This window comes from Dendrobates tinctorius, unplaced genomic scaffold (genome assembly GCF_039654945.1).
Source record: "Dendrobates tinctorius isolate UK_male_01 unplaced genomic scaffold, ASM3965494v1 ptg000020l, whole genome shotgun sequence".
In the NCBI taxonomy this organism is placed as follows: domain Eukaryota; kingdom Metazoa; phylum Chordata; class Amphibia; order Anura; family Dendrobatidae; genus Dendrobates; species Dendrobates tinctorius.
In genome coordinates this window covers 33869255-33896150 of record NW_027361688.1, presented here as the reverse complement: position 1 = coordinate 33896150, position 26896 = coordinate 33869255, and the positions used below count along the sequence as shown (strand labels likewise).

The 26896-nt window shown below is 49.3% G+C and overlaps 1 protein-coding gene across 8 annotated transcripts in view; it reads left to right on the top strand.

The window, feature by feature from the left end:
- The window catches only part of TCOF1 (treacle ribosome biogenesis factor 1), a 146793-nt gene that overhangs the window by 93013 nt on the left and 26884 nt on the right, over positions 1 to 26896 (top strand). For 3 of the 8 annotated variants that reach the window (XM_073567977.1, XM_073567982.1, XM_073567976.1), the window contains 8 exons: positions 1300 to 1446; positions 3597 to 3752; positions 3974 to 4111; positions 4409 to 4555; positions 4638 to 4868; positions 5308 to 5460; positions 21403 to 21597; positions 23318 to 23387. In XM_073567977.1, coding sequence (XP_073424078.1) covers positions 1300 to 1446; positions 3597 to 3752; positions 3974 to 4111; positions 4409 to 4555; positions 4638 to 4868; positions 5308 to 5460; positions 21403 to 21597; positions 23318 to 23387 — 1237 coding nt within the window. The remainder of the gene's footprint in view (positions 1 to 1299; positions 1447 to 3596; positions 3753 to 3973; positions 4112 to 4408; positions 4556 to 4637; positions 4869 to 5307; positions 5461 to 21402; positions 21598 to 23317; positions 23388 to 26896) is intronic. The other 5 variants (XM_073567981.1, XM_073567979.1, XM_073567978.1 and 2 more) reach the window with 5 other exon arrangements.

The window sequence follows — 26896 nt, the reverse complement described above, 5'->3', positions numbered from 1 at the left end:
TATCCATCCTTTTTCAGCGCAGCATTGCTACCAATTTTCAGGTAAAAACTTTCATCCAGGGAGTATCCCACTTGGTATCTCCCTATAGGGCGCCCATGGACGCCTGGGACCTTAACCTGGTCTTAGGCGTTCTGCAGGAAGCTCCATTTGAACCGCTACAGGATGTCTCTGTCGTACCTTTCCTGAAAGGTGGCATTCCTCGTAGCTATAACTTCTGTCAGGCGGGTCTCGAAGCTGGAATCCCTGTCTTGTCGAGCCCCGTTTCTCACTTTCCACAAGGATAAGGTGGTTCTCAGACCAGCTCCTCCTTTTCTGCCAAAGGTCGTTTCACATTAATGAGGATATTGTCTCGCCCTCTTTTTGTCCAACAGCTGTACACCGTGTGGAAAGGCCCTTCTTACGTTGGATCTGGTGAGAGCACTCAGGAGGTACGTGTCACGGACGGCACCTTTTCGTCAGTCAGACGTGTTGTTCTTGCTCCCTGAAGGTCGCAGGAAGGGACTCGCTGCCTCAAAATTGACCATAGCCAGGTGGATTCGGTTGACTATTCAAGAGTCTTACCGCATCAGAGGCGCACCAGTTCCAGCAGGGATCAGAGCACACTCTACTCGGGCGGTGGGCGCCTCTTGGGCTCTTCGGCACCAGGCATCGGCAGAACAGGTTTGCAAGGCAGCAACCTGGTCCAGCCTGCACAGATTTGCTAAACATTACAATATCCATACTCAGGCTTCAGCGGATGCGAGCCTGGGTAGAAGGATTCTCCAAGCAGCGGTGGCGCACCTTTAGACTGGAGGTGCATGTAGCTTGGATCGGTGAGTCAACTTCCCACCAAGGGACTGCTTTAGGACGTCCCATAGTACCTGTGTCCCCCAGTGATGCGAAGGAGAAACATGGATTTTTGTGATAAACTTGAGATAAAATCCTTTTCTCTGAGACGCTCATTGGGGGACACAGCACCCACCCTGATAGCCAATTGGCTCTTGTTTGTTTTAATTAATGTGCATTTTCTTTTTGATATTAGGATGGTGTTTTTCTAGACATGTTACCTGCATTAAGGTTGATTGTTTTTTATTTTTGTTTGATCTCCTACTGCTTTTGCACCAAACTGGTTTCCGCCCGCAATCGGGGCGAGGGTGTTTACGGCGGAGGAGGAGGTAACCTCTTTTTTTTCACTTAGTGTCAGCCTCCAGGCGGCAGTAGCATACACCACAGTGCCTGTGTCCCCCAATGAGCGTCTCGGAGAAAAGGATTTTACGGTGAGTTTATCACAAAATCCATGTTTCCTCCCCCTTTTTATAGGCTGCTGCGGCCACCCCACAGCAGAGAACGCCGGCTCTTGATGCTAAGGGAAAAAGAGAAGTTTTTACAGCTGCACAACCCGATGAAGAAAGCAGTTCAGAAGAAAGTGAAGATGACTCCAATGAGCCTGTGAACTCCGTAAGTCAGGTAAGGAAGGGATAATATAGCTGACTCTTTCTAGACAATAGATGCATGGGCACAAGTGTGACCAGAGCCGGGCATCCAGAATTAAACAAGGACCAGACATGTTAGGTTACAACCCATATGATGCCTCCCTCCGGAGCCCACCGATAATGGTAAGATGGCTGAACAAGGCTGCTGTCTTTTTGTGCTCTGCCTAATTCCAGGGGATCCCCCTCTTACCCAGTATGGTTTTTATTTTTGGCGATATGTCATTAAACCGCTTACAGTTTAAATCAAAATTAATTCATCCGTTGGAAATTCGGTTTTATTTGCAAATCTTTCTGCTGTTTTGCAATAATATAATGAAACTAGAACAATGTAAATAGCTCCATATAACATGACAAGCATCTTTACTACTTAGAGGCCCTCTGGCTGTTATAACCTGCTGCAAACGTGATGCATAGCCAGACACCTGCTTCTGGCTGTGCTCCTGATAAATTTTGGTTCATTTCTCATGGTCAGTAGCCTCCAGTTCACATATATTCTTGGTTTTCGTGCTGCAAATGCTTCCTCCTTCAAATATCATCAAAGGTTTCTTATCGGGTTTAAGTCAGGTGACTTTGACGGCGTCTCCATAATATTCCAGGACTTCTTTTTGACGATTGAATGGTCCTAGAGATACTGTACATTTGGAAGCAGAGTTTGCAAGTGTAATGTTAAATACAAACCATTGTTCTAATTTTTTTTTAATAAATCAATGCTACACATAAAGATGAGAAACTGCTAAAAATCTGATCAGAGAATCTCTTCTCCTTCTGGACTGTACTCTTGATCTTTCATTCCATTCCGAATTCATGGGTAAATTCTGTCTTCATTGTTCACATTACTGAGATAGGAGGTGACAGTTGCTGCTCATAAAATACTATGGAGGGGAGGAGAAGGGGCAGGCACAGACCTTCTTTTAGGGTGTGAATCCACAGCGGTTTTGGCCCTGCGGGTCTGCAGCAGTTTCTGCTGCGTTGCACAGTACCCTTTTAGCCTATGGTAAATGAAATCCACAGTGCACACTGTGCAGAATTTTCCACGCGGATTTGCTGCGGTTTCAAAACCGCAGCATGTCAATTCTTTGTACAGATTCCGCAGCGGTTTACCACCTGCTCCATGACAGGTGGAAAACCGCAGGCTAAACCGCAGAAAAACTGCAGATAAACCGCAGGTCTTTTAACCTGCAGATTTACCTGCGGGTTTTCCTCAAATCCGCGCGGAAAATTCCGCAGAGCAATCCGCAGCGTGTGCACGCAGCTTTAAAGGTTTCCTGAAACAACAGTTATACGTAAAGATCACTGACTACCTGTATGTGGTGTGGCCTCTGGATAAGCTTTTTGGATGAAGAAGCATGAAGGATACCCTGCCTGCAGTGAAACATGGTTGTGATTCAGTGTTGCCTGTTGTGAAGCATGGTGGTGGCTCAGTAATGCCTGCAGTGAGGCATGGCGGCGGCCTGGGGATGTTTTCAGTGAAGCATCAAAGCAAGGTGTATCCCATGCCACAATCCTTATCCCATGCAGATTTGATATAGTCCCTCAACTAGGTTGAAAAAATTGCATGTACTCTTAAGAATCCAAGGCACCAAGTATCTTCCTTCCACAAAAATATTTTTGACACCAGTGTATACACAGGAAAGTTAGCAAGGTTTCAGACACACAGGGCCTTTGTCAAGCTTCTAGTGAAGCATGGCGGTGGCCCAAGAGGCTTTCAGTGAAGCATGGCGGTGGCCCGATGATGGATTCAATCAAGTATCGTGAAATTCAAGGAGAAAATGTCATGTGTTCTGTGAGGAGGCTGAAGCTTGGGTGTAATTGGAGCTTACAACAGGACAATGATTCCAAGCATACACCCGAGTCCAGCAAGGCTTGGCTTCAGAAGTCTTGGAAGACTCTTCAGTGGCTGTCACTGGAGCAGTTTGCCATTAGAAAATTCTTATCTTCCTATTCTGAGTAGAACAATAAAGTAGGCAGAAAAGGGATAAATAATGGTGCAGCTCATGATCCTTTCTACTAAACCTCCCTCATAAGCTCCTGAAGACGAGGAGTCCTTTATTCTCTTATCCAGGATTGCAATGTTACACTTATGACTTTTTTTCAATCTTCATCACTTTTTTTCTGATTTACCAGAAGGTATCAACTCCAGCAGTCGCAGCCAGCAAGCTGAAGTACACAATTATACGTACAGCGGTGTCCCCATTGTCCCAGGGCAGCGCTGCAGCAGTGAAAATTCATCCCAAGATGGCGGCTGATGAGACAAGTGAAGAATCGGACAGTGATGATGAGGTACCTCTGCTTGTTAGTGATATGCTTTTTCTAGCATAAATAAATGTCCATGACCTGCAAGAACTTACATATGTCACTTAATACAGCCATTTTTCTCTATCGACCAGTAGAAGTCCCAGCGCTCGAGTCTTTACCATTGGGCAATGATGGCACATCGCTCATTGCGTTCTAGTGTGGGGAGATTAAAGCTAAATCATTTGTCTTTTTTACGGTTTTCCTAGCCTTGTCCTGTTGTAAAAACCCCAATTCTAACCAGGGGCACCCCATCACCTAAGCCGTCTGCACCGATCCCGGCACATCTTGCGGATTCAGATGCCGACTCTGAAAGCAGCGACTCCTCCGATTCGGAAGAGAATGCGGTACTTTAAGTCACAACTTTTCCCAGTCTAATCCATCACTTTGTGTCCATAGCTCCCATGCACAGCTATGCGTTTAGATACTCCAAATAAGAAAGATCAGAATACTGTAATTAGCGGTTTCTGTCTATTAATTTGAAAAAGTCATGATCTGTATAGAGCAACAGATATAGAATTGAAGATTATTAATTTAGGATTTTTCATTAACTTTTTTTTTTTTTTTTTATTCTAAATTAACCGTCATAAGTTATTCAAGTGCTTCGTCTTTGGCCATTAAGATTTCACTTTTTATATCTTTAGGGACTGAAAGACCAGGCAAGCCAGACAAAAATCACTGCAAACCTTTCATCTTCAGTAGTGAAGGCTGAAGTGGCTGATACGATCGCACAATCTAAACCAGCGCAAGACAGCTCCGAGACCAGCGAGTCGGAGGAAGAGAAGCCTCGGGTATATTCTATTTGCCGTAGTTCTGCTTATGTAACAGAATCCATAAGTTAATCGCTTTGATTTGCTGTCCCCCTCTTTACAGCTTTCTGTAGCTAGGCCACAACAAAGACAGACAGCACTTGTAACTACGCCGCAACAAAGAAAGGCAGCACTTCCAGCTACACCGCAACAAGGAGAGGCAGCATTTCAAGCTACGCCGCAACAAAGAAAGCCAACACTTGCAGCCAAGGGGATGCAAGGAATTCCTGCAGTTGCAAAACCCGATGAAAGCAGCTCAGAAGAAAGTGAAGATAACGATGAACCTGGAAAATCTGTAAGTCTAAGGGATGGCGTAAAGCTCACTATAACCTTTCATCCAGTTTTCTCCCCTTCCTTGGGCAGAGATTAATCTGTTCCACTCTTGGCGATCTCCTTTACTTGTAGGAATCTGGGTACAGGGTGCCAAGTGCTGATTTTAGAGCAGATCTCAACACTGACTGCTCGCGGCATTATAAAGGCACACAAGAAGCATATTGAACCATACCTTTGCATAAAAATAAAACTAACAGTTTGCATCTGAAGGTCTCTGTAGATTTTTTTTGTGCTTTGGTAGAACTTTAAAATAGAACAGGGATAAAGTATATGCTGGTGATCCGGCGGATGCTGCAGGCCAGGAAGGGATCTATGCCGCTTAAAATCAGTCCTAGCAAACCTACCTGAAATATGATTGCAGTATTACACTTGTAACTTTTATTTGTTTCATTTAATTGAAGGTACCAACTCCAGCATTATCAGCCAGAAATCAGAAATCCATAACTAAACCTACAGCTGTGACTCCAGCATCTCAAAGCAGCATTGCCGCATTGAGAAGTCCTGCCAAGATGGCGGCTGATGAGAGCAGCGAGGACTCGGACAGTGACGATGAGGTAACTCTGCCTCTAGTTCATTTACTTAAATGCTATGGCAGACATTGCAGCGAGTTACAGGTTGTATTACAGCTAAGCGAAAAGCAACTGTATTTAAATCTGAAATAGCTGGAGAGTGATTTGTTTTTAAGTGTGATTGGTCTTTAAAAGGTTGTCCGGGACTTTAACATTGATGGCACTTCCTTAGGACAGGTCTTCAATGTCTGATCGGTAGGGGTGCGACATCCGCGCCCCTCCACCGCCAATAAGCTGATCACGATGCTGGCTGGAATTGCTGAGTTTTGGAGCTGCACAGCACAACTTTGTGTACTGTGTAGTACCCGGCCGCTGGGCTATAACGTCAACGTGAGTTGTGCAGCTCCATAGCGGAACCGTTCTGGCCGACACTGGGAACAACTGATCGGCAGTCCCCTCACTGATTTATTTTTATAGTGCTTTCATACTTCCTCAATTGTCTTTTTGTTTTCTTTTTGACCAAGAACATCCCCCTCCTCCATCAACTTAGTATCTCCAAGCAGCTGGCTCAGAGACACCATATTGATACTGAGGACAGAGAAGACCCCTGATCCACATAGAACAGACAAAAACTGACAAGCTCGAGTGATCCCACAGCCCAAGCCTCCCATAGTAGCTAGGATTACAGGTGTGCACCACAGCACCCAGCTAAGGGCTGCGTCTCAGTGTGCTCCATTCTGACTATGCATCAATGTCCCCTCACTAAGCAGACATCGATGACTTGTTCTAATGATAGGCCTTAATATTAATCTCTAGGCAACCGCTTTGTGTGAGTTGTGATTAAGCGGAGAGGTATTTGGGAAACCTGCATAAAGTGCCTGTGTACGATTCTGGGTGCATTTCTTCCTAACTAATTAATGTAATTGTACGTTTTTACTTTATCTCTTTCATTTTATCTATATTTTGTGTTTAAGGGTTAGTTACATTGTTCTTAAGGATGCATTCTGAGGTACAGATATGCTCACAAAGGGATACTATAAGGAGCAGTTTCAGAAATGTTGAATGGCAAATTACAAGTAGGAGAACCTAGTGAGGGGGTTTATAAGGAGCAGGTGCGGGGCTTGCAGTCCTTTGCAGACATTGCTGTGTGTTATGGGTTGTGTTGCAGCTCAGGGTAAGTGTATTTAAATTATCTGAAATGGGGAGTGTGAAAGAGCATGCAAGTGATTTGTCCTTAAGTGTGATTTGTCTTAAGTTTGGTAAGTTGGGGAGGTGTCAGTACAGGGGTAACACTGCTGCGGCAAGCCACGTCCTCTGAAAGCCGGAGGAGTGTCTGCTCCAGTAAGGAGGGGAATCGGAGCGCAGTGCGGGCCAGACAGGTGCTGATAGTGTGGGACTACATAATTAGGGTAACAGATGGGGAAATCTGTCACAAAAATCAGGATCGCCGAACGGTGTGCTGTCTTCTGGACGCTAGAGATCGGCACATCACTGAATGGGTTGACAGATTACAGGTCACCAGCTCCTTGGTGCACATCGGCTTCAATGGCAAAGTTAGAGGTAGGTGGAATGTTCTTAAAGATGATTTTAGGGAATTAGACTTTAAGTTTAGAGCAAGAAACTCAAAGGTAATAATTCCTGTAATACGGCCTGTGCCACATCAGGTAGGTAATAAGTGGCGCAGAAGTTGGTGTGGGAAGGAGGGTTTGGGGATTCTGGAAAACCTGGCCAACTTTGCTACAGGCTCTAAGCTAGGGATGGGCTGCACCTCAATGGGGGGTTGAAAAATAAGACCCTTTTTTCCCCAAGTAGGTAACCTATTCTATTTCTTCTACCTCCCCAACTACACCTTCCATGGAAATGATAACCGTTGCACTATAAAGCTGAAGACCTCTATGCCATGGGCAGCATGAATCAGTCCGGCTGCTTTATTGCTTCCATGCATTGTGTTACTCTGAAACGCAGCAGCCTTTCAGAGAAAATATGCTTTAAAAAGCCGCCCAGGGACCATAGAGGGACATCGAACTAGTCTGGTGCCGCCCCAGTCGGCTTCTCATCCCCCCCCCCACACACACTACAGTTGATTCACAGCGCTCTCCCTCTGTACACATAGTATATACCTGTCAATCAACTGAAGCCGAGCGGTGAGAAGGCTGCCAGGGATGTTATCGGACTTATCACGTCTATACCTATCGTTCCTGGCCATGACAACAGCGTTTTCGAGTAAAACCGACCTGGCAGCAGTAAAGCGGCGGGTCTCAGATTCATTCCTCCAATATTTCAGGCATCGCAAATCTCTTGACAGGTTTATCACACACTTGATGAAGCGTTGATATTTCTTTATCGCCTTATTGGGGGACACAGAATACCATGGGTGTATGCTGCTGCTGCTAGGAGGCTGACACTATGCAAAACAAGAAACTTAGCTCCTCCCCGGCAGTATACATCCACCGACAGGCACCAAGCACCTCAGTTTGTGCTTGGTGTCTGTAGGAGGCGGACCGGGATCTCCCCAGATCCGCATTTAATCCTTTTCTTTTCAGGTTTTAGTTGTGTTTTTTAATGATTTCCCCTTTCTTTTCCAGATACAGCATCAGGAAACGGGATGTGAGTTCATCCTGCTTTTCCTATTAATGCGGCTGAGCGAGCAATGTGGTATTGCCCACATCGCAACTCTCAGGGGAAGGTCCTGCCTGCGGTCCTATCACCCTCAGGTGCTATGGGCTTATAACGGTGGCCGGTCCTAGCCGAGTACCCTCCTCACCCCTCTCCTGGGACAGGGCTGAGAGGAAGACGGCGGTTGCCAGCGGTGACGTTTCCCCTACCATGAGCCGTCTTCTGCACCATACGGACATAGTGCGGGTACTGATGATCGTTTCTCCCAGCGGCCTGCTGGCTATCGTGGGCCCCTGCGGTCATCCTCCTCAAGGACGTCAGGTAAGCGGATCCAGATGTCCCCTCCAGCCCCGCTCTCAAATATGGACCCTAGCCGACCCATCAGCCCTGCAGCGTTACAGCCAGTACTGCGCTGAATTAAAATACAGCCCTGCACCACGCTATCAGGATCAGTACCCTTCTCCCTTTTTGAATTTCCCGCCAGTTTTCCTTCTCCAAGCGCTGTTAGACGCGCTTATTATCGGGGGGTTCAGCGGTGGCCTCCACAGGCAGCATCCTACCCGGTGGCTGCCTTGTCCCTGTGACTTTCCTATCCCTGTGGCCTCCCGGTCTCTGTGGGTCCTGTCTCTGGGGGTCCTGTCCCTGTGGTTTCTTTGCTCCGGGCGTGCCATCGCTCATGAGGGCAGAGGGAGCACTTTCACTTTCGTTTAAAAAAAAAAAAAAATTTAAGGAAGCTTCTCCACTCTCCCTGCGCGCGCTTTATTCGCGCACTTTTACAGCATATCACAGGGCTGCTTTCACTTCAGCCCTGTCAGTGGGACATTTACCACGCCCCCTCCTCGGCCCTCTTCCAATTAGGGCTTGGCGATTAAGCCCTGCCCACCGCTAGCGTCTCTTCCTGCCTCTCTCTTCACAAGTTTTCTTCCTGGGGGACACAACGCTGTTTTTTTCTGCATCTGAACCTCGGTAGGCTCGGCGCTGCTTCAGCTGACGCTAGAATTAGCTCCCATCCGCAGTTCCACATCAGGCAGTGTTTCTACCCCTTTGACATATGCCCAATCCTGCAGGGGCTCTCTGCTCTAGGACCCACCGCTATTCACTACGCCTGCGCGCACTGTAAAAAGAAGTGGGTTTCAGGTCAGTCGTCTCCCTTCTGTTCGTCCTGCAGCCCTTCCTCCATGTATGCCCCTCAGGAGTACTCCGAGCCCCGGGTTGAGAGCACCCCACCCCCTGAGTGGGCCGTGGCGATGTCTCAGTTGGTCTCTGATCTCACGAAAGTGTCTCAATCTCTGGTCCAGGTCTTAGAGTGGTTACCCCAGCTATCTGCAGCCACCTGTGCGCCGACCGCCTCTCACAGTGAGTCGCCAGCACCTGACCGCGACCCTCAGACGGACAAGCCGGGTAGGGGCTCTAGGAAGCGGGTCCTGTCTGGCTCTTCTTCCAGTTCGCAGGGTCCCTCCGCTTCTCCCAGGCTACGCTCTGTCTCCATCCTCAACAGACGATCCTAGGTCAGACGATGATTCCCAATCTGGATCTGACTCAGAAGCGGACAACATAGCTAGAACTCGGGATATGGTAGATAGTCTCATATCGGCTATATTCCAAACTCTCAAGATAAAGGAGGATAAGGCACCCCCTCAGGAATGCCCTGTTTCCTTTAAGAAAGCGAGGCCTCCATCTCGAACCTTTCCTAATCACAAAGAGTTAGACACTTCCTTAGCCAATCACTGACAACATCCTGAGAAACGTTTTTCAGGCCGCAAGTACTCAGATGTACTATATCCCTTCGATGCAGATCTAGTCACGAAATGAACCAAAGCTCCCGATGTAGATCCACCAGTTTCTCGGATTTCCTCTAAGACGGTTCTTTCCCTTCCGGACGGAGCTTCTCTTAAAGATCCAACAGACAGGCAAATAGAGTTGTTGGCTAAGTCAATTTTTGAGGCATCCGACGCTTCCCTCTGTCCTATCTTCGCCTCCGCTTGGGTGGCGAAAGTCATTTCGGCTTGGGCAAAGATTCTGCGCAAACGCATTTCAGCAGCAGCTCCTCAGGACGAGCTGGCGGATTTAGCAGACCAATTTAGTCATGCGGGCAAATACCTTTTGGCTGCTTCCTTGGACGCGGCTGGGTGCGTAGCAAGAGCTAACAGCAACATAGTAGCCATACGCCACATTCTTTGGTTGAAGTCGTGGAATGCGAATCTCGGATACCACTGGTGGAAAGAGCATTTCCCTTCCCCAGTCCCGCCCTAAGAGGTTCTTTAACAGGAAGGCTTCTCGGCCATTTAGGTCCTTTCGCCCCTCCTCTCCCGCAGGAGGTTCATCCCAGCAGTACCGGCATCCTGCTTCCAGAGACCGGAGAAAGCCTTATAAGCCAGCTCCCCGCTGGAGATCCAGAGGTCAGCCCTCCAGGTCCTCAGGCTTCCGATCCGGCAGATTTTCATCTAAGTGACGGGTCACCCCCACCTGGAAATCTTTCCAGGGTGGGAGGCAGACTTTCCTCTTTCAAAGACGCATGATTATCCATTATCGACGACGCTTGGGTCAGGGAAATCATCACATCCGGATACAAAATCGAGTTTACTCTGTCGCCTTATTGGGGACACAGAACCGTGGGTGTTATGCTGCTGTCCACTAGGAGGCGACACTATGCATAATCTGAAAAAGATTAACTTTGGCTCCTCCTCTGCAGTATACACCCCTGGACGGCGTCAGCCTTCTCCAGTTTTTGCTTAGTGTCGCAAGGAGGCACACCTAAGATTTTTTTCTCTTCCGTTTTTTTCCTTAATTTTTTTCAACGGATTACAGATTAAGAAAAGCGGGTCTCCAGTGAGACCCCCGGCATGGCTCCCTCCTCGGTCCCCTATTAAGGGGTACCCGGTTGAGGTCGAGATGGCTCTTCCCCATGTCGCTCCTTCCCCAGTCCCTCGGGTACTGGTTCGAAGTCGAGAACCCCCCTCCTTCCCCACTTTCCTTGGGCTCTGGGTTGAGGTCGAGGGTAGGACGAAGCCCCCTGACGGTGACAGCAGCACCCTCTCTAATCCCCCTCTGGGGGCATTAGGTCGAGACACCGCAGGTAGGGCCTGTACCAGGCACCATTCGGCCACTTACATGTCCAGGGACCCCAGCCCAGCTGCGGGCTCCTGTTTGGACCGGGGGAGGTGCAGGCAGGCATGGCACTTGTCAGAGACAGGGCTCCCGGCACCCATGTCTCTGCGGCAGCACCAGCTGCATAGAGCCTCAAAGGGACCCCCCACAGGGCCCAGGTGGCGCTCATGTCCCCACCGCTAGCCTACCGTTCAATCCGGGGGGGTCTGGTTGGAATCCGACCCTCCCCCGGACAACCGCGCCGTCCTGGAGCCCTTCTGGGCATGAGCTATCAAATTTAGGCCGCGGCTTCGGCCTAGCCGAAGTCACCGCCTTATTCCCGCCCCCCGGCCCGCCCCCGGATGACGAAAAATGACACTACAGTGTCATAGAAGGGGCGGATCGAGACAGGAAGGGCGCGCTTTTACATAGCTCCGCGCGCCCTTTTCAGCTCTCCGCCCCCTTCCCCCTCCACCTCAGAATCCGGTGGCCATCTTGCTGCACCTGAAGAAACTGAAGGCAGCACAGCAGTCTCTGGGGGGCACAAGAGGATTTATCAGCGCTGGACCTAGGGGGAGCACCGGTGGGGTAAGATCACAGCTGGGTTCTTTGTACTCAGCTGTGAGTTCCTATAACGCTCCCCTACTCCTCCTTTCCTCTGCGTAGATACACCTGTAGGGCCTCTGCGAATAGTTACTATGTCGGGCTCAAAAAAGGACCAGGCAAGACTGCTTTTACGCAGTCTGCACAGCCTACAAGGCCACTCTCCCCAGCGGCAGCACGTACCCGCACTGCTGGGACTGTACCCAAAGAACAGCAACGCTTCTGCGGCCGCTACTGCGCCAGAATGGGCGACTCAGATGTCGCAGTCTATAACAAAGTCTATAGATAACCTGACCTCCTCACTACTGCAGGCTCTGCAGGGTCATGTCTCGACTATGAACGTTACCCAGCAAAGGGACGTCCGGTATCAGGAACAGGCCGCTTACGACAGTTCGAGACGTAAGCGGACCCACAGGTCGCGTTCATCTGCGTCCTCACATAGCACTAGGTCGTCCCCCTCCAGGGAGAGACAGTGGCTACAGGTCACCGAGACCGTCCCCTGATAGAGAGAGACAATGTGGATCTCCAAAACGATCCCAGACCACAAAAGACTCAGAGGGCATATGTGACTCCAACTCAGATAACGAAACAAGGAACGCTCTGCTCCCTTGTCCCCCTAGCAATGCTGCGCTAGTTGAGGATATAATCTCTTCGATCCTTCGGGTGCTAGACTTTTCTGATCCAACCCCTGAAGTACCAGAACACAAGATTTCCTTTGAAAGTGTTCAGAAACCATCTGAGGTCTTTCTTGATCACCCGGAATTTCAAAAAAAAAAAAAAAAATACTTTCTAAGCATTTTTCGCAGCCTGAGAAAACGCCAATCGCAAATACTTGAAAGCAAAGTACCCCTTCTCACAGAAGGACATTAAGGATTGGACAGATCCGCCTAAAGTGGATCCTCCAGTCTCTAGGCTGACAGCACAAACGCTTCTCTCGCTGCCTGACAGCTCAATCCTCAAGGACGCAGCAGACAGACAGGTAGAACGCATGGCTCGTTCAATCTTCGAGGCGGCAGGTGCCTCTTTAGCTCCTGCATTTGCTTCAGTTTGGGCAGCCAAGGCCATTATGGCCTGGGCTGATCTATTACAACAGGGCCTCCAAGCTTCAAATCCTCAGCTGGCGGACCAGGCGGTGCAAATTGCAGTAGTGACAGATTACATGGTCCATGCAGCGTTGGATTCTGCAAGAGGGGTAGCGGAAATAGCATCAAATGCCATCACAATCCGGCATATTCTCTGGCTAAGACAATGGAAGGCGGATGCGGCCTTAAAGTCCCTAACAAATCTCCCGTACTTCAGGGGCCGTCCTTTCGGTGAAAAGCTGGATACAATGATATCCAATGCTACCGGGGGTAAAAATACTTTCCTCCCTCAGCTAAAACCAAAACGCACGTTTAAAAGACGTAATCAATCTCGTTTCCGTTCCTTTCGGAATTCTTCAGGCTAGTCATAACAGTTCCCCTCTCAGGGACAACACACGGGCGGCACAGAGGCCGGACAGAAACTGGCAGTCAAAGGAAAGCCAGGCAAAATCCAAGGGAGGAAAAGCTCAGACTTTTCATTCATCATTACTCATCCCCTCCGGAAAACACCCCACTTGTAGGTGGACGACTGCTACTCTTTCAGCAGGTCTGGCTGCCTATTACAGAAGACAGGTGGGTCAAGGAAATAGTGTCTTCAGGATACAAAATCGAGTTTACTACCAGCCCACCGCACAGGTTTTTTCTCACTGTCCCTCCAAAACCTCCACTCAAAGCTCGAGCCTTCCATCAAGCGGTTTCATCCCTCCTGCAAGCAGGAGTCATAATACCGGTTCCAGCAGACGAGCGCTTACGAGGGTTCTACTCCAACCTGTTCGTGGTGCCCAAAAAGGGAGGCAGCGTCCGACCCATACTAGACCTCAAGCAACTGAATAAGTATGTTCGAGTTCGTCACCTTCGTATGGAATCCCTCCGGTCAATCGTTGCGTCCATGGAGGAAGGAAAATATCTCGCCTCCATAGACATACAGGACGCATACCTGCATATACCGATTGCTTCGCCCATCAGAGATTTCTCAAACTCGCAATCAACCAAGACCATTACCAGTTTGTGGCCCTCCCGTTTGGTCTCGCCACGGCTCCCAGAACATTTACAAAGGACATGGCAGCTACCATGGACGTTCTGCACTCCAGAGGCATAGTAGTCGTTCCATAGTAGTCGTTCCTGGACGACCACCTCATCAAGGCCCCCACCTTCAAGGACCGCGAGGTCAAAATCTCAATCACGATCGACACTCTGAGTCTCCTGGGATGGTTAGTCAATTTACAGAAGTCCTCGACTACCCCAAGTCAGTCTCTGACCTTCCTAGGGATGCTATTTGACATCTCCAGGGGTCTGGTGATCCTCCCCAGGGACAAGGCACTGGCCCTCCGTTTGGGAGTTCACACTCTCCTCCGCGGTTTCCCCCGATCTCTCCGGTATGCCATGAGCGGACTGGGCAGGATGGCAGCGGCAATGGAGGCGGTACCATTTGCCCAGATTCACCTCAGACCCCATCCTCAAGTCCTGGGACAGGAATCTGTTCTCCCTCAAGAGAGAGTTCCGGTTATCAGCGAAAACCAGGAGGTTCCTGCACTGGTGGCTCCAGCCAACCTCGCTTGCAATGGGAAAATCCTTTTCTCTCCGGTCACTGAAAGGTTTTGACCACCGACGCAAGCCTTACGGGTTGGAGCGCGGTACACCTACATCACAGAGCGCAAGGCAAGTAGTTACCAATGGAAGTGACCATGCCCATCAACATCCTGGAAATTCGGGCCATCTTCCTGGCATTGAAAGCCTTCCATCACTTGCTAGCAGACTCTCATATCAGAGTGCAGTCGGACAATGCCACGGCGGTGACATACGTGAACCATCAAGGCGGCACCCGCAGCATCCAGGCGATGAACGAAGTAACACGTATCCTACACTGGGCGGAGGATGCGAGGTCGGTACTCTCTGCGGTCCACATTCCGGGTGTGGACAACTGGGAAGCCGACTATCTCAGCCGTCAAGGAATGGACTTGGGGGAGTGGTCTCTCCATCCCGAAGTTTCCCATCAGATCTGCCATCGTTGGGGGACCCCGGACGTGGTTCTGATGGCATCCCATCTCAATGCCAAAGTTCCCAATTTCATGGCCAGGATGCGCGATCCGCAGTCGCTCGGAGCAGATGCCCTGGTTCAGGACTGGACCCAGTTCCAGCTTCTGTACATTTTTCCACCCCTTCCCCTGATTTCCAGAGTCCTGAGGAAGATCAAACAAGAGGGTGTTCCCCACCATCCTATTCGCTCCAGACTGGCCCAGGCGTACATGGTACGCCGACGTAGTGCAACTCACAGCAGACGCTCCCTGGCGTCTCCCCACACGTCCCGAACTTCTGTCACAAGGCCTGTTCTTCCACCAGAAATCAGGGGCTCTCAATTTGACGGTGTGGCCATTGAGACCTGGTTTTTGACCCAAGCAGGTTTTTTCATCGGACGTTGTTAAAACCATGATCAGGGCTCCAAAGCCAACTTCAGCCAAAACTTACTATCGTACCTGGAAGGCTTTCTTCACATGGTGCGAATTTCGTGGGCACATCCCACTCCCCTATTCTCTTCCATAGGTCCTCGGTTTCCTTCAGTCAGGCCTGGACGCTGGGCTTGCTTAAGAGCCAGGTGTCAGCGCTTTCAGTGCTCTTTCAGAGGCATTTTGCTAACAAGCCGCAAGTGAAGACTTTTCTCCAAGGGGTTTCTCGATTGGTTCCCCCCTACAAACATCCGTCGGAGACGTGGGACCTCAACCTGGTCTTGACAGCACTACAGTCACCTCTTTTTGAACCCCTAAAGGAGGTCTCACTCCGCTTTCTATCACAGGAAGTGGTTTTTCCTGGTGGCAATCACCTCGCTACGCAGGGTGTCCGAACTTTCAGCTCTTTCCTGCAGACAACCCTTCCTGGTTTTTCATCAGGACAAGGTGGTTCTCCGTACAGTGCCATCCTTCCTTCCGAAGGTTGTGTCCACCTTCCACCTCAATGAGAAAATCTCATTACCATCTCTTTGCCCGGTTCCCGTTCATAGAGTGGAGAAGGCTCTGCATACGCTAGACTTTGTCAGGGCATTGCGTATTTACGTGTCTAGGACTGCTCCCTTCCGGAAGTCTAATTCACTTTTCCTTCTTCCAGAAGGCGTTCGCAAGGGCCTACCGGCTTTCAACGCCACCCTTGCTAGGTGGATCAAGTCCACCATTCAAGAAGCTTACCGCCTTAACAATTCTGCTCTTCCGGCCGGTATCACGGCTCACTCTACGCAGGCGGTAGGGGCCTCTTGGGCCATTCAGCATCAAGCCTCGGCACATCAAGTGTGTAAGGTAGCCACTTGGACTAGCCTGCACACATTTACAAAACACTGCAGAGTGCATACCCAGTCCTCAGCGTATGCGAGCCTGGGTAGACGGGTCCTGCAGGCGGCAGTACCCCAAATTTAGGGAACTGTCAGTACAATATTCGTCCACTGCTTGCCACCCAGGGACTGCTTTGGGACGTCCCACGGTTCTGTGTCCCCCAATAAGGCAACAGAGTAAAGGAGATTTTTGTGTACTCACTGTAAAATCTTTCTCTTAGGCTTTAATTGGGGGACACAGCTCCCACCCTGTTGCCCTTGCGGGCCGTTGTTACGTTTGGGTTCTCATATTGTTTGAGCTGGGTTCTCATATTATTTGAGCTCATTTATGGTAGCCTTCTTACAGGCATGGTTATGTTTCTGGTATATTCCTCCTAATGCTTTTGCACAAAACTGGAGAAGGCTGACGCCGTCCAGGGGTGTATACTGCAGAGGAGGAGCCAAAGTTAATCTTTTTCAGATTATGCATAGTGTCGCCTCCTAGTGGACAGCAGCATAACACCCACGGTTCTGTGTCCCCCAATTAAAGGCTAAGAGAAAGAGATTTTACGGTGAGTACACAAATCTCCTTTTCTTCTCCCCCAGTCGCTTCTTTCTGTCTCGATCCCCAAGACAGCGATCACAGATTCCAGGGTTCCTTCAGGCCGTCTCCTCCCTCCTTTCCGCAGGGGTCATCGTTCCCGTTCCTGCAAACGAACGGTTTTTAGGGTTCTACTCGAATCTCTTCGTAGTCCCCAAAAAGGACGGCTCTCTTCGTCCAATTTTGGACCTCAAGTTGCTCAATCGCCATGTGAAGATCCGGAGAGTTTCTCTGCTCTGTGGACATACAGGATGGCTACCTCCACATCCCCATTTCTCTGCGGCATCAGAGATACCTCCGCTTTGTGATTCAGGACAATCACTATCAGTTCACGGCCCTCCCCTTTGGACTAGCCGCCGCTCCCCGTGTCTTTACAAAGGTGATGGCAACAGTCAGGGCCATCCTTCGATCCAGAGGGATTCTTATCATTCCTTAGGCTAGTTTCACACTTGCTTTTTTTTGCAGCGCGTTTTTCCCGCAAAAAAACGCATTGAAAAAACGCATACATAAGCATACAACTGCTGCGTTTTTTTTCAAGCATTTTTATGAGCATGCATGAAAAAAACGCAGCGTTTTTATGCGTTTGTATGCGTTTTTAGCGCGTTTTTACCGCGTTTGCGTTTTTTTCCAACATTTTTAGGTGGCCCCTCACACTACCAAAACCATGACTTTACTAACCCTAACCCTGACCCTAACCCTGACCCTAACCCTAACCCTGACCCTAACCCTTAACCAAATCATACTTAACCCTAACCCAAACCCTAAACCCTAACTAACCCTAACCCTAACCCTGACCCTAACCCTTAACAAAACCATACTTAACCCTAACCCTGACCCTAACCCTGACCCTAACCCTTAACCAAACCATACTTAACCTTAATCCTGACCCTAACCCTAACCCTGACCCTAACCCTTAACAAAACCATACTTAACCCTAATCCTAACCCTGACCCTAATCCTTAACAAAACCATACTTAACCCTAATCCTAACCCTAACCCTCACCCTAACCCTTAACAAAACCATACTTAACCCTAATCCTGACCCTAACCCTGACCCTAACCCTGACCCTAACCCTGACCCTAACCCTGACCCTAACCCTGACCCTAACCCTGACCCTAACCCTGACCCTAACCCTTAACAAAACCATACTTAACCCTAATCCTGACCCTAACCATGACCCTAATCCTTAACAAAACCATACTTAACCCTGACCCTAACCCTGACCCTGACCATAACCCTAACCCTAAACCCCCTTAACTAACCCTAACTCTAACCCAAACCCCTAAATTCCATGGTTTAAAAAAAAAACGCATATGCAAAAAAACGCATACATGAGCATGCCAGTGCGCACATATGCGCATCCATAGGCTATAATGGCCATTTTTAGCGCAAAACGTGCGCATATGTGCGCATGCGCTTTTTTGCAGGGCCAAAAAATGCAACATGCTGCGTCTGGAAAATCCCAACGCACACCCCAAAAAAACGCAGCGCATGAAAATCGCATACATGTGCTGACCAGTGCGCAGGTATGCGCACCCATGTTAAATATAGGGGAAAAAACGCATGCGCAGGTGTGCGTTTTTTTCCAGCGCTAAAAAACGCAAATGTGAAACCAGCCTTACCTGGACGATCTCCTGATCAAGGGTTCGTCCCGCCAAGACTGTCTTCACAGTCTTCAGATAACCTTGGATGCCCTCAGCCGCCTCGGATGGATAGTCAACGAGGGGAAGTCCATCCTGCGCCCTACCCAACGTCTGACCTTTTTGGGCATGGAGTTCGACACGAATCTAGCCTGGGTGTTTCTACCGAGGGACAAGTTTTCAACCCTTTCCAAAGGGATCCAGTCCCTACAACGCTCGAGGATCAAGTCCCTTCGGTCCTGCATGAGGGTCCTGGGGAAGATGATAGCTTCCATGGAAGCAGTGCCCTTCGCACAATTCCACTCTCGCCCTCTCCAACTGTTCCTCCTGTCAGTCTGGGACAAGACCTCGTTTTCTCTGGACCGCCCCATTCTTCTTCCGCTCAGAGTCAGACAATCGCTGACTTGGTGGGCATTGCCGGCGTCAGTTCTCCGCGGAAGGTCTTTTCTTCCGCCTCGGTGGCAGGTCTTCACCACCGATGCCAGTCTCCTAGGATGGGGGGCGGTTTACCATCAGAAAACGGCCCAAGGGCGCTGGAACGCCTAGGAGACTCTTTTGCCCATCAACCTTCTGGAGATCAGGGCAATCCTCCTTGCTCTCCTTCGTTGGCAGCATCTCCTCGTAGGCAAACCAGTCCGCATTCAGTCAGACAACGCCACGGCTGTGGCGTACAAAAACCACCAGGGCGGTACTCACAGCAGGCAGGTAATGTCAGAAGTGGCAAGGATACTGCGCTGGGCAGAGCGTCACGTTCCGGCGATCTCCGCTGTTCACATTCCAGGGGTGGAAAATTGGGCAGCCGACTTCTTGAGTCGCCAAGGTCTAGCGTCAGGCGAATGGTCCCTTCATCCCACAGTCTTCAGTCAGATATGCCAGCGTTGGGGCACCCCGGACGTCGATCTCATGGCATCTCGGATGAACAACAAAGTTCCTCACTTTGTAGCCAGGTCCAGGGATCCTCTAGCCGTCGGTTGCGACGCCCTAGTAATTCCGTGGTCCCAGTTCCAGCTGCCTTTCCTGTTTCCTCCCCTTGCCCTCATTCCAAGAGTGGTCAAAATGATAAAGTCAGAGGGCATCCCAGTCATCCTAGTGGCTCCAGACTGGCCGAGACGCCCTTGGTACGCGGAGTTGGTGAACATGCTCGTGGACGTCCCCTGGAGGCTTCCAGACCGTCCAGATCTTCTCTCGCTAGGCCCTCTTTACCACCAGAATTCTCAGTCTCTGAGTGTAACGGCATGGCAGTTGAGGCCGCAATTATGAAGGATTCAGGGTTTTCCAGCTGGGTCATTCAGACCATGATCAAGGCTCGGAAGCCAGCTTCCTCCCGCATTTACCATATGTACTGGAAGGCCTTTTTCCGTTGGAGCGATGATAACGATGTTCTTCCACTGTCATTCTCCATTCCATCCATTCTTCGCTTCCTCCAATCTGGTTTGGATGCGGGCCTATCCCTCAGTACTCTCAAAGGCCAGGTGTCTGCCCTAGCAATCCTCTTCCAGAAGGATCTAGCTTCCTTACCGCAAGTGAAGACTTTTCTCCAAGGAGTCGCCCATGTGGCTCCTCCTCATCATTCTCCGATAGATCCATGGGATCTCAATCTTGTTCTTGGCGCCCTCCAGAAGGCACCATTCGAACCAATCCAGGACATCCCTCTGTCTTTTCTTTCATGGCAGGTGTCTTTTCTAATCGCCATTACTTCCATCAGGAGAGTTTCTGAGCTGGCGGCCTTATCCTGTCGTTCTCCGTACCTTATCCTCCACCAAGATAAGGTTGTTCTCAGGCCAGTTCCTTCCTTCCTTCCAAAAGTGGTATCTCCCTTTCACATTAACGAAGATATCGTCCTTCCATCGTTTTGTCCTGCGCCTGCTTGCTCATCCTCTGGAAAAGTCGCTCCACAAACTGGACGTAGTGAGAGCCTTGCGTGTTTACCTTGCCAGGACCGCTTCTTTTCGCCAATCTGATTCCCTGCTTCTCATTTCTAAGGGTCGCCGGAAAGGTCTTCCGGCCTCCAAATCCACAATTGCTCGCTGGATTCGGTCTACCATCCTGGAAGCCTATAGACTTCAGGAGAAACGGCCCCCTCCGGGAGTGAAAGCCCACTCCACCCGGGCTGTTCGGGCTTCTTGGGCTGTGCGACACCATGCTTCGGCCTCACAACTTTGCAGGGCCGCGACCTGGTCGTCTTTGCACACCTTTGCGAGGTTCTACAGGGTTCATACCCAGGCCTCGTCTGATGCAGCTCTTGGTAGGAAGGTTCTGCAGGCGGCGGTCGCGCACCGGCCGACCTAAGCCCGCCCTTCTGTCGTTCCTTTTATTGCTGTTCCCACCCTCGGGACTGCTTTGGAACGTCCCATGGTATTCTGTGTCCCCCAATAAGGCGATAAAAAAAGAGGGATTTTGGGTTCTTACCGTAAAATCTTTCTTGGAGCCTTCATTGGGGAACACAGCACCCTCCCTGTTTAAGTTGTACCGTGCTGGGTCTTCAAGTCCCTTGTTGGGTTGGTACATATGTTCATGGTTTTTGGTTGCTTCTCCTACTGCTTTTTCACCAACTGAGGTGCTTGGTACCTGTCGGTGGAAGTATACTGCCGGGGAGGAGCTAATTTTCTTGTTTTGCATAGTGTCAGCCTCCTAGCAGCAGCAGCAGCAGCATACACCCATGGTATTCTGTGTCCCCCAATGAAGGCTCCAAGAAAGAGATTTTACGGTAAGAACCCAAAATCCCTCTTTTTCGGTTTCCTAAAGAAGTTTCTCAAGAAGTGATTATATTTATAATAAATACTTTGGATCCTTATTATGATGTATTTCCTTTCATTTCTATTTATTGGCTTTTTTGCACTGTTATTCTGATTTGCGGCACCTTCAGTATATCTGCAGAATTACTGCCTGTTCCTCAGGCTACTGTGCACACCATGCCTGACATTTTTACCTGGATGCTTTGTTTCTGAGCAGTGAATCCGAGAGGGAAACCAAGCGGGTATTATCTGGGTAGGAAGCAGAATGGAACCTGGGATTGTTAGTTTTGCAGTCGCCTATTTTAACCAATGCTGTAACTACCATAGGTTGAAGCTCCGGCACAGATTCCTGCTAAGGCAACGGTCATAAAAGGAAAAAGCGCTTTGGCCCAAATGCCAACACCATCCAAACTGGGGACAGTGAAGTCTGCAGGTAAAACGCCTGTTGTAATGGCACAAGCGACTGCAAAGCTGTCGAGCAAATCCCCAGAAATGGACTCCTACAAAGAGGTAGGTGCTAAGGTACGTGCTGTTTGCTCTCATTGGGTTTATGGTCTTATAAGTTTTTCTTTCATATTTGCTCTTAAAGGTTTGTGTACACCTTTGCATCGTTTTTATTATTAATTTATCTCTTTAATGTAAAGTTAAGCAGCCTTCTAAATAGTCTTCCTTAAATAATTCTACAATTTTGCTTCTGAATGTCTAGAAGTCCTTTTCTCTAGCTTTGTGATATGCAAAAAGTGTTACAAACAGACTGAAACTTTACTTTTAGTTAAAATAAGAGGATTTTTGGACTCGCCATGAAATTCCTTTATTGGGGATCACAGGAAACTCGGGGTGTTTGCTGCTGCCAATAGGTGGCTGAAACGAAGAATTACACTTGAAGTCTTCTCCCCTGCAGATTACACCTCCTTGCAGACAAAGTATTAAACAAGTTGTTGAGAAAGCAGTAGGAGAAGCTATACAACAACTAATGGTACAGTAGAACAGAGTGAAAATTCATAGGCCACAATGGAAATAACACATTCCAAAGGGCCATAATGGTGGGAGCTCTGCCACCCCATCAAAGGTTACAAGAAAGGGATTTTATGGCAACTTATTAAAATACTCTTATCTTGGTCGCTTCGTTGAGAGGGACTCAGAAAACCATGAGCTGTCCCAAGGTTGGGAATCAGATGAACACCAAGGTGTAAAGAGAGCCTGAGGGATCGGATTTACTAAAACCCAGGTGATTACCGCTTGCGGCGCTCTTCCACCCAGACTTGCGTCCGTCTAACATTTTGAGAACTTGGGGATGGAGGACCAGGTCACAGTCTACAGAACTGCAGAACAGGAGCCTAATGATGAATGGCACAGGAGGTTCCCACCATCTGGGTGGAGTGAGCCTTAATACCTGACGGAGGCATGCTGTCCTTAGCCGGATGCACGTCCAGAATGGTAGAACGTATCCAGTGAGCAATGGAGACCTTAAAGATCTTGTAGCAATCCTTCTGGAAGGACAAACTGAGTCAGATCATCTGAATGAAGCAGTCACTGACTGATGCACTGCTCTGACCACGTGCAACTTGCGTGAAGAGTATTCGGTCAGATGAGAAAAGAGAGGTGAACAGAAGGCAGGTAGAACACTTTTCTCTTTAGGGTTGATAATTTACCTAACGGAGAAAATAATGTATTAGGCTAGTTTCACATTAGCGTTTTATAGCGCTTCGCTTCGTGCGCAATAGAAATGCATGCAAAAAAACGCATCATGCGTTTTGCATGCGTTTGCTTTTTTAGGCGCATGCGTTTTAACCAGTTTCTAGCCATGTTAACGCTTAAAACGCATGCGATTTCAAACGTAGGCGTGCGCATGGTACCTGACACTAAGCTAAACTGGTATAGTACGGCGTCTGCGGGGGATGAGCAGACTTTGTTTTCAAGTGTAATTCTTGGTGTCCGCCTCCTGGTGTCAGCAACATACAACCGATGGTTTCTTGTGTACCCCAATGACGCCCTCCGAGAAAGCATTTATTAACTTTTAAACTACTGTAGACCAATGTATATGATATCCGGAAGCGTATGCATAACCTATACCTCATATTTCAGGTGAAAACAATTATAGGCACTATTTCTACCTGATGTTTTCTTCAGATTTGAAAGGCTGTATTATTGGAGTATGGCTACTGGGTACAGGGGTGTAACCTGGTGTGTACTTGTCCTAACAGCCTTCAAAGCTTACTTCTATATTTTACTTGTTCCACAGGGAAAAATGGAGCTTGTCCCATCAAGTCAGAAGACAGCGAACAAAACTGCTGCCAAAGTCTCAGCAGATGGTAAGTAATAGTCACCATGTATGGAACTTCTAGAAAAGGATTGCATTTTTAGGTCCCCTATTGGGATAAAAAAAAAAAAAAAACACCCCAGCATATTTTGGTACGCGGGCCAAAATGGTGAATACCCTTTTTTAAAAAAAAAAAATCATATTTTTTTTTTTTTATACTTTACATAATAATAAAAACAATTGTAAGTTTTGTTTCTCCTACGCCTCATTGGGGGACACAGAGACAGTCGGTGCTATGCTGCTGTCCACTAGGAGGACACTAAGTAAACCAGAAAAAAAGTTAGCTCCTCCCCTGCAATGTATAGCCTCTCGCTGGCTGAGATTTCTCCAGTTCTTGCTTAGTGTCTGCAGGAGGCACTTGGGTCTGGTTTCAGACCCCACTGTTTTTTATTTTATTTTTGACTTTTCTGTAAATTTTTATTTTTTAATTAACGGAGTGAAGGGGGCGACGGTTCCTTTCTATGGCCCGCTCTCCCCCGAACCAACAACAGGCAAGCACGCGGAGTATACCTCCCAGTAGACTTTACTGCGACGTACGGGGCTGATTCCTCTGGTGATGATTGCGATGATCCTTACGGTCCTGATAATGCACGGATACGAGGGCAAGCGCATGGAGTGAAATGGAGAAGACGGGAACAGCGCTTACGAATGCCCTGAATCAGCCCCATACCTCTACATTCCCCTGCCATAGGGAGGATCGATTGAGCGTACCCCTTTAAGAACTCCTCCAGCTCTGCTTCATCAGCCAGGAGGATGAGAAGACCTGCATGGATGGGCCCGGACAGCGCGGCCTGCCGCTTTCGGCGCTCGTGTCGGACGAAAATTTAGTCCCGGCTTTTCCGGCCTACTAGGCCGCAATTTGAATGGTGCTGCCCACCAGCGCCGGCACCTACTGCGGGTAGGACAATAATTTAGTCCCCCACTTTTCCGGCCTACTAGGCCGCAATTTAAGTGCCGCCCGCGCTAACGTCGCCGCCCCCTCCTCTTGGCGCCTCTCATTACTCACGAGACGCACAATCCTAATCTCGGGGGCCATGTCTTTCACCTCAGCCTGCTCTGGATACGAGCTGTGAGGCATGCAGGCTCCCGGATACCGGGTGACACCACAGGGCCACTGCTTCCTCCCGGGGAACACAGCACAGGACCGTGGGTAAGTTGCATCTGCCCTCAGATTAAAGCTTAACCCCTTCCCAGCACATTCCCTGCAGCTACAGACACTCTGCCGTTAACCCTTTCAGGAGCGCTATGTCTCAATCTAAGGAGGCTAAACGGGCTGCTAAGAAGCACACTGCGTTTTTTACCATGTGTACCACTTGCAAGTCTGCCTTACCCAGTGCACAGACTAATCCGTTATGCACGGACTGTGACCCGGCCTGCACCCCGACCTGCGCTCAAACGCCCCTCACCGCCGCTGCTGACGGGCCTCCTGCGTTTAGTACCCCTGAGTGGGCTGCGTCGCTGTCGGTGGAGTCTCTGACCCAGGCTATATTCTCCCTCCGGGAGGACTCTTTAAGTCAGAAATCGTCCTTATCTCTAGGAAGGCTCTGGTGTCGGCCGGGAACCATCTACCAGCAGGGGCCATACGCGTCCCCTAGTCTCGGTCGCGCCTCAACATCTACGACTCCTGTCTCTCACTCTCCCTCTCCTGAGGTTCACAGCGAGCATGACTCTGAATTCGAATCTGACACGTCAGTCCCTCAGAATCCCCCAACTGATCAAGAGTCGCTTGATTCTCTTTTAGAATCAGTCAACAGGATTCTGAAGTTGGATGAGGAAAATATTCTTGCTCCAGCACATCCTATCTCGCTTAAGAAAACCAAGCGTGTGCGCAGGTTATTTACCAGCCGTCTGGACTTTAAGGAAATTGTCCAGAAACATTGGGATCGTCCACATAAGCGGTTCACAGGGCTAACGTCTACTCAGGCTAAATACCATTTTGATCCAGACCTAATGAAGGATTGGTTACAGTCCCCCTCCGGTGGACCCTCCTGTATTGCGTCTTGCTTCTAAAACGCTCCTATCCGTTTCTGAGGGTTCCTCAATCAGAAACCCCTCCGATCGTCAAATTGACTACCTTGCCCGTTCAGTCTTTGAAGCTTCAGGAGCAGCGCTTTTTCCATCTTTCGCGGCAATTTGGGTCACTAAGGCAATGGCCGCTTGGGCGGAAGTCTTGATTACTTCCTTCCAGGGCACCAATCTTCCTCCGGAGGCAACCACTGTCGCCAGGCAGATAATTCACGCAGCGGACTTTGTAGTGGACGCCTCTTTTGATGCCGCCAATTGCGCTGCTCAAACTGCCACTAATGCGATCTCCATTAGAAGAGCTCTATGGCTCCGCAACTGGCTGGCGGATGCCACATCTAAAAGATCGTTGACTTCTCTCCCTTTTCAAACGGGTCGTCTTTTTGGAGAGAAACTGGACCAGCTCATTTCTGATGCTACCGGGGGAAAAAGTAAATTCCTTTCTCAACAAAAGGCTGTTCGGCCGTTTCGCAAGCAACAGCCGACGCGTTTTCGATCTTTTCGCAACAATTCCGGTTGGTCCTCCTCTACCTTCTCTTCCGGATCAGGTCGGTCCGCATGCGGAGACAGAGGCTCCCAGGTCTCATACAGACCTAACCGCTCTTGGAAACCCAGGCCTAGGGCTTCTGGATCTAGGGAAGCCACATCTGATAGATCTCCCCTACTTTCGTCTACTTTACTTCAGCCACGCCTGGCTCGTGGTCGTCCACGACAAGTGGGTCAGGGAGCAGGTGTCCTCCAAATACAAGATAGAATTTTCTTCTCCCCCTCCAACTCGGTTTTCCCTTTTTCTCCCCCCAAAAAAGAGACAAGAGCCTTCCTTCGGGCTGTTCAGGCTCTGCTAAGGGACGGAGTCATCATTCCGGTCCCTCATCACGAAAGGTACAGAGGATTTTATTCAAACCTTTTTGTGGTTCCAAAGAAGGATGGGATGATGCGACCCATTCTGGATCTCAGACTGTTAAATCAGTTTGTCAAGGTACGGCGATTCCGAATGGAATCCCTCCGATCAGTTGTCGCTTCCATGGATAGAGGAGAGATCCTAGCATCCATCGACATCAAGGACGCTTACCTTCACATTCCGATCTGCCCGTCCCACCAGCAGTTCCTGGGTTTTGCAATTCACGAGGAACACTTCCAGTTCGTTGCCTTGCCTTTCGGACTCGCCACAGACCCCAGGGTCTTTACCAAGGTCATGGCGGCTGTCATGGCCATTCTCCACTCTCCAGGAGTAGTGGTGTTACTGTATCTGGACAACTTGCTCATCAAGGGTCCGTCCCTTCCAGCCTGCGAGGAATCCGTGGATATAACAGTAAATACACTTTCGCGCCTGGGGTGGAAGATAAACTTCGAAATGTCTTTCCCGAAACCAGCTCAGCAGATTTCCTTTATAGGAATGATCTTGGACACTTTCAGCGGGTTGGTCATTCTCCCTCCAGAAAAGACCCAAGCCTTACAACAGGCAGCGCGGACTCTTTC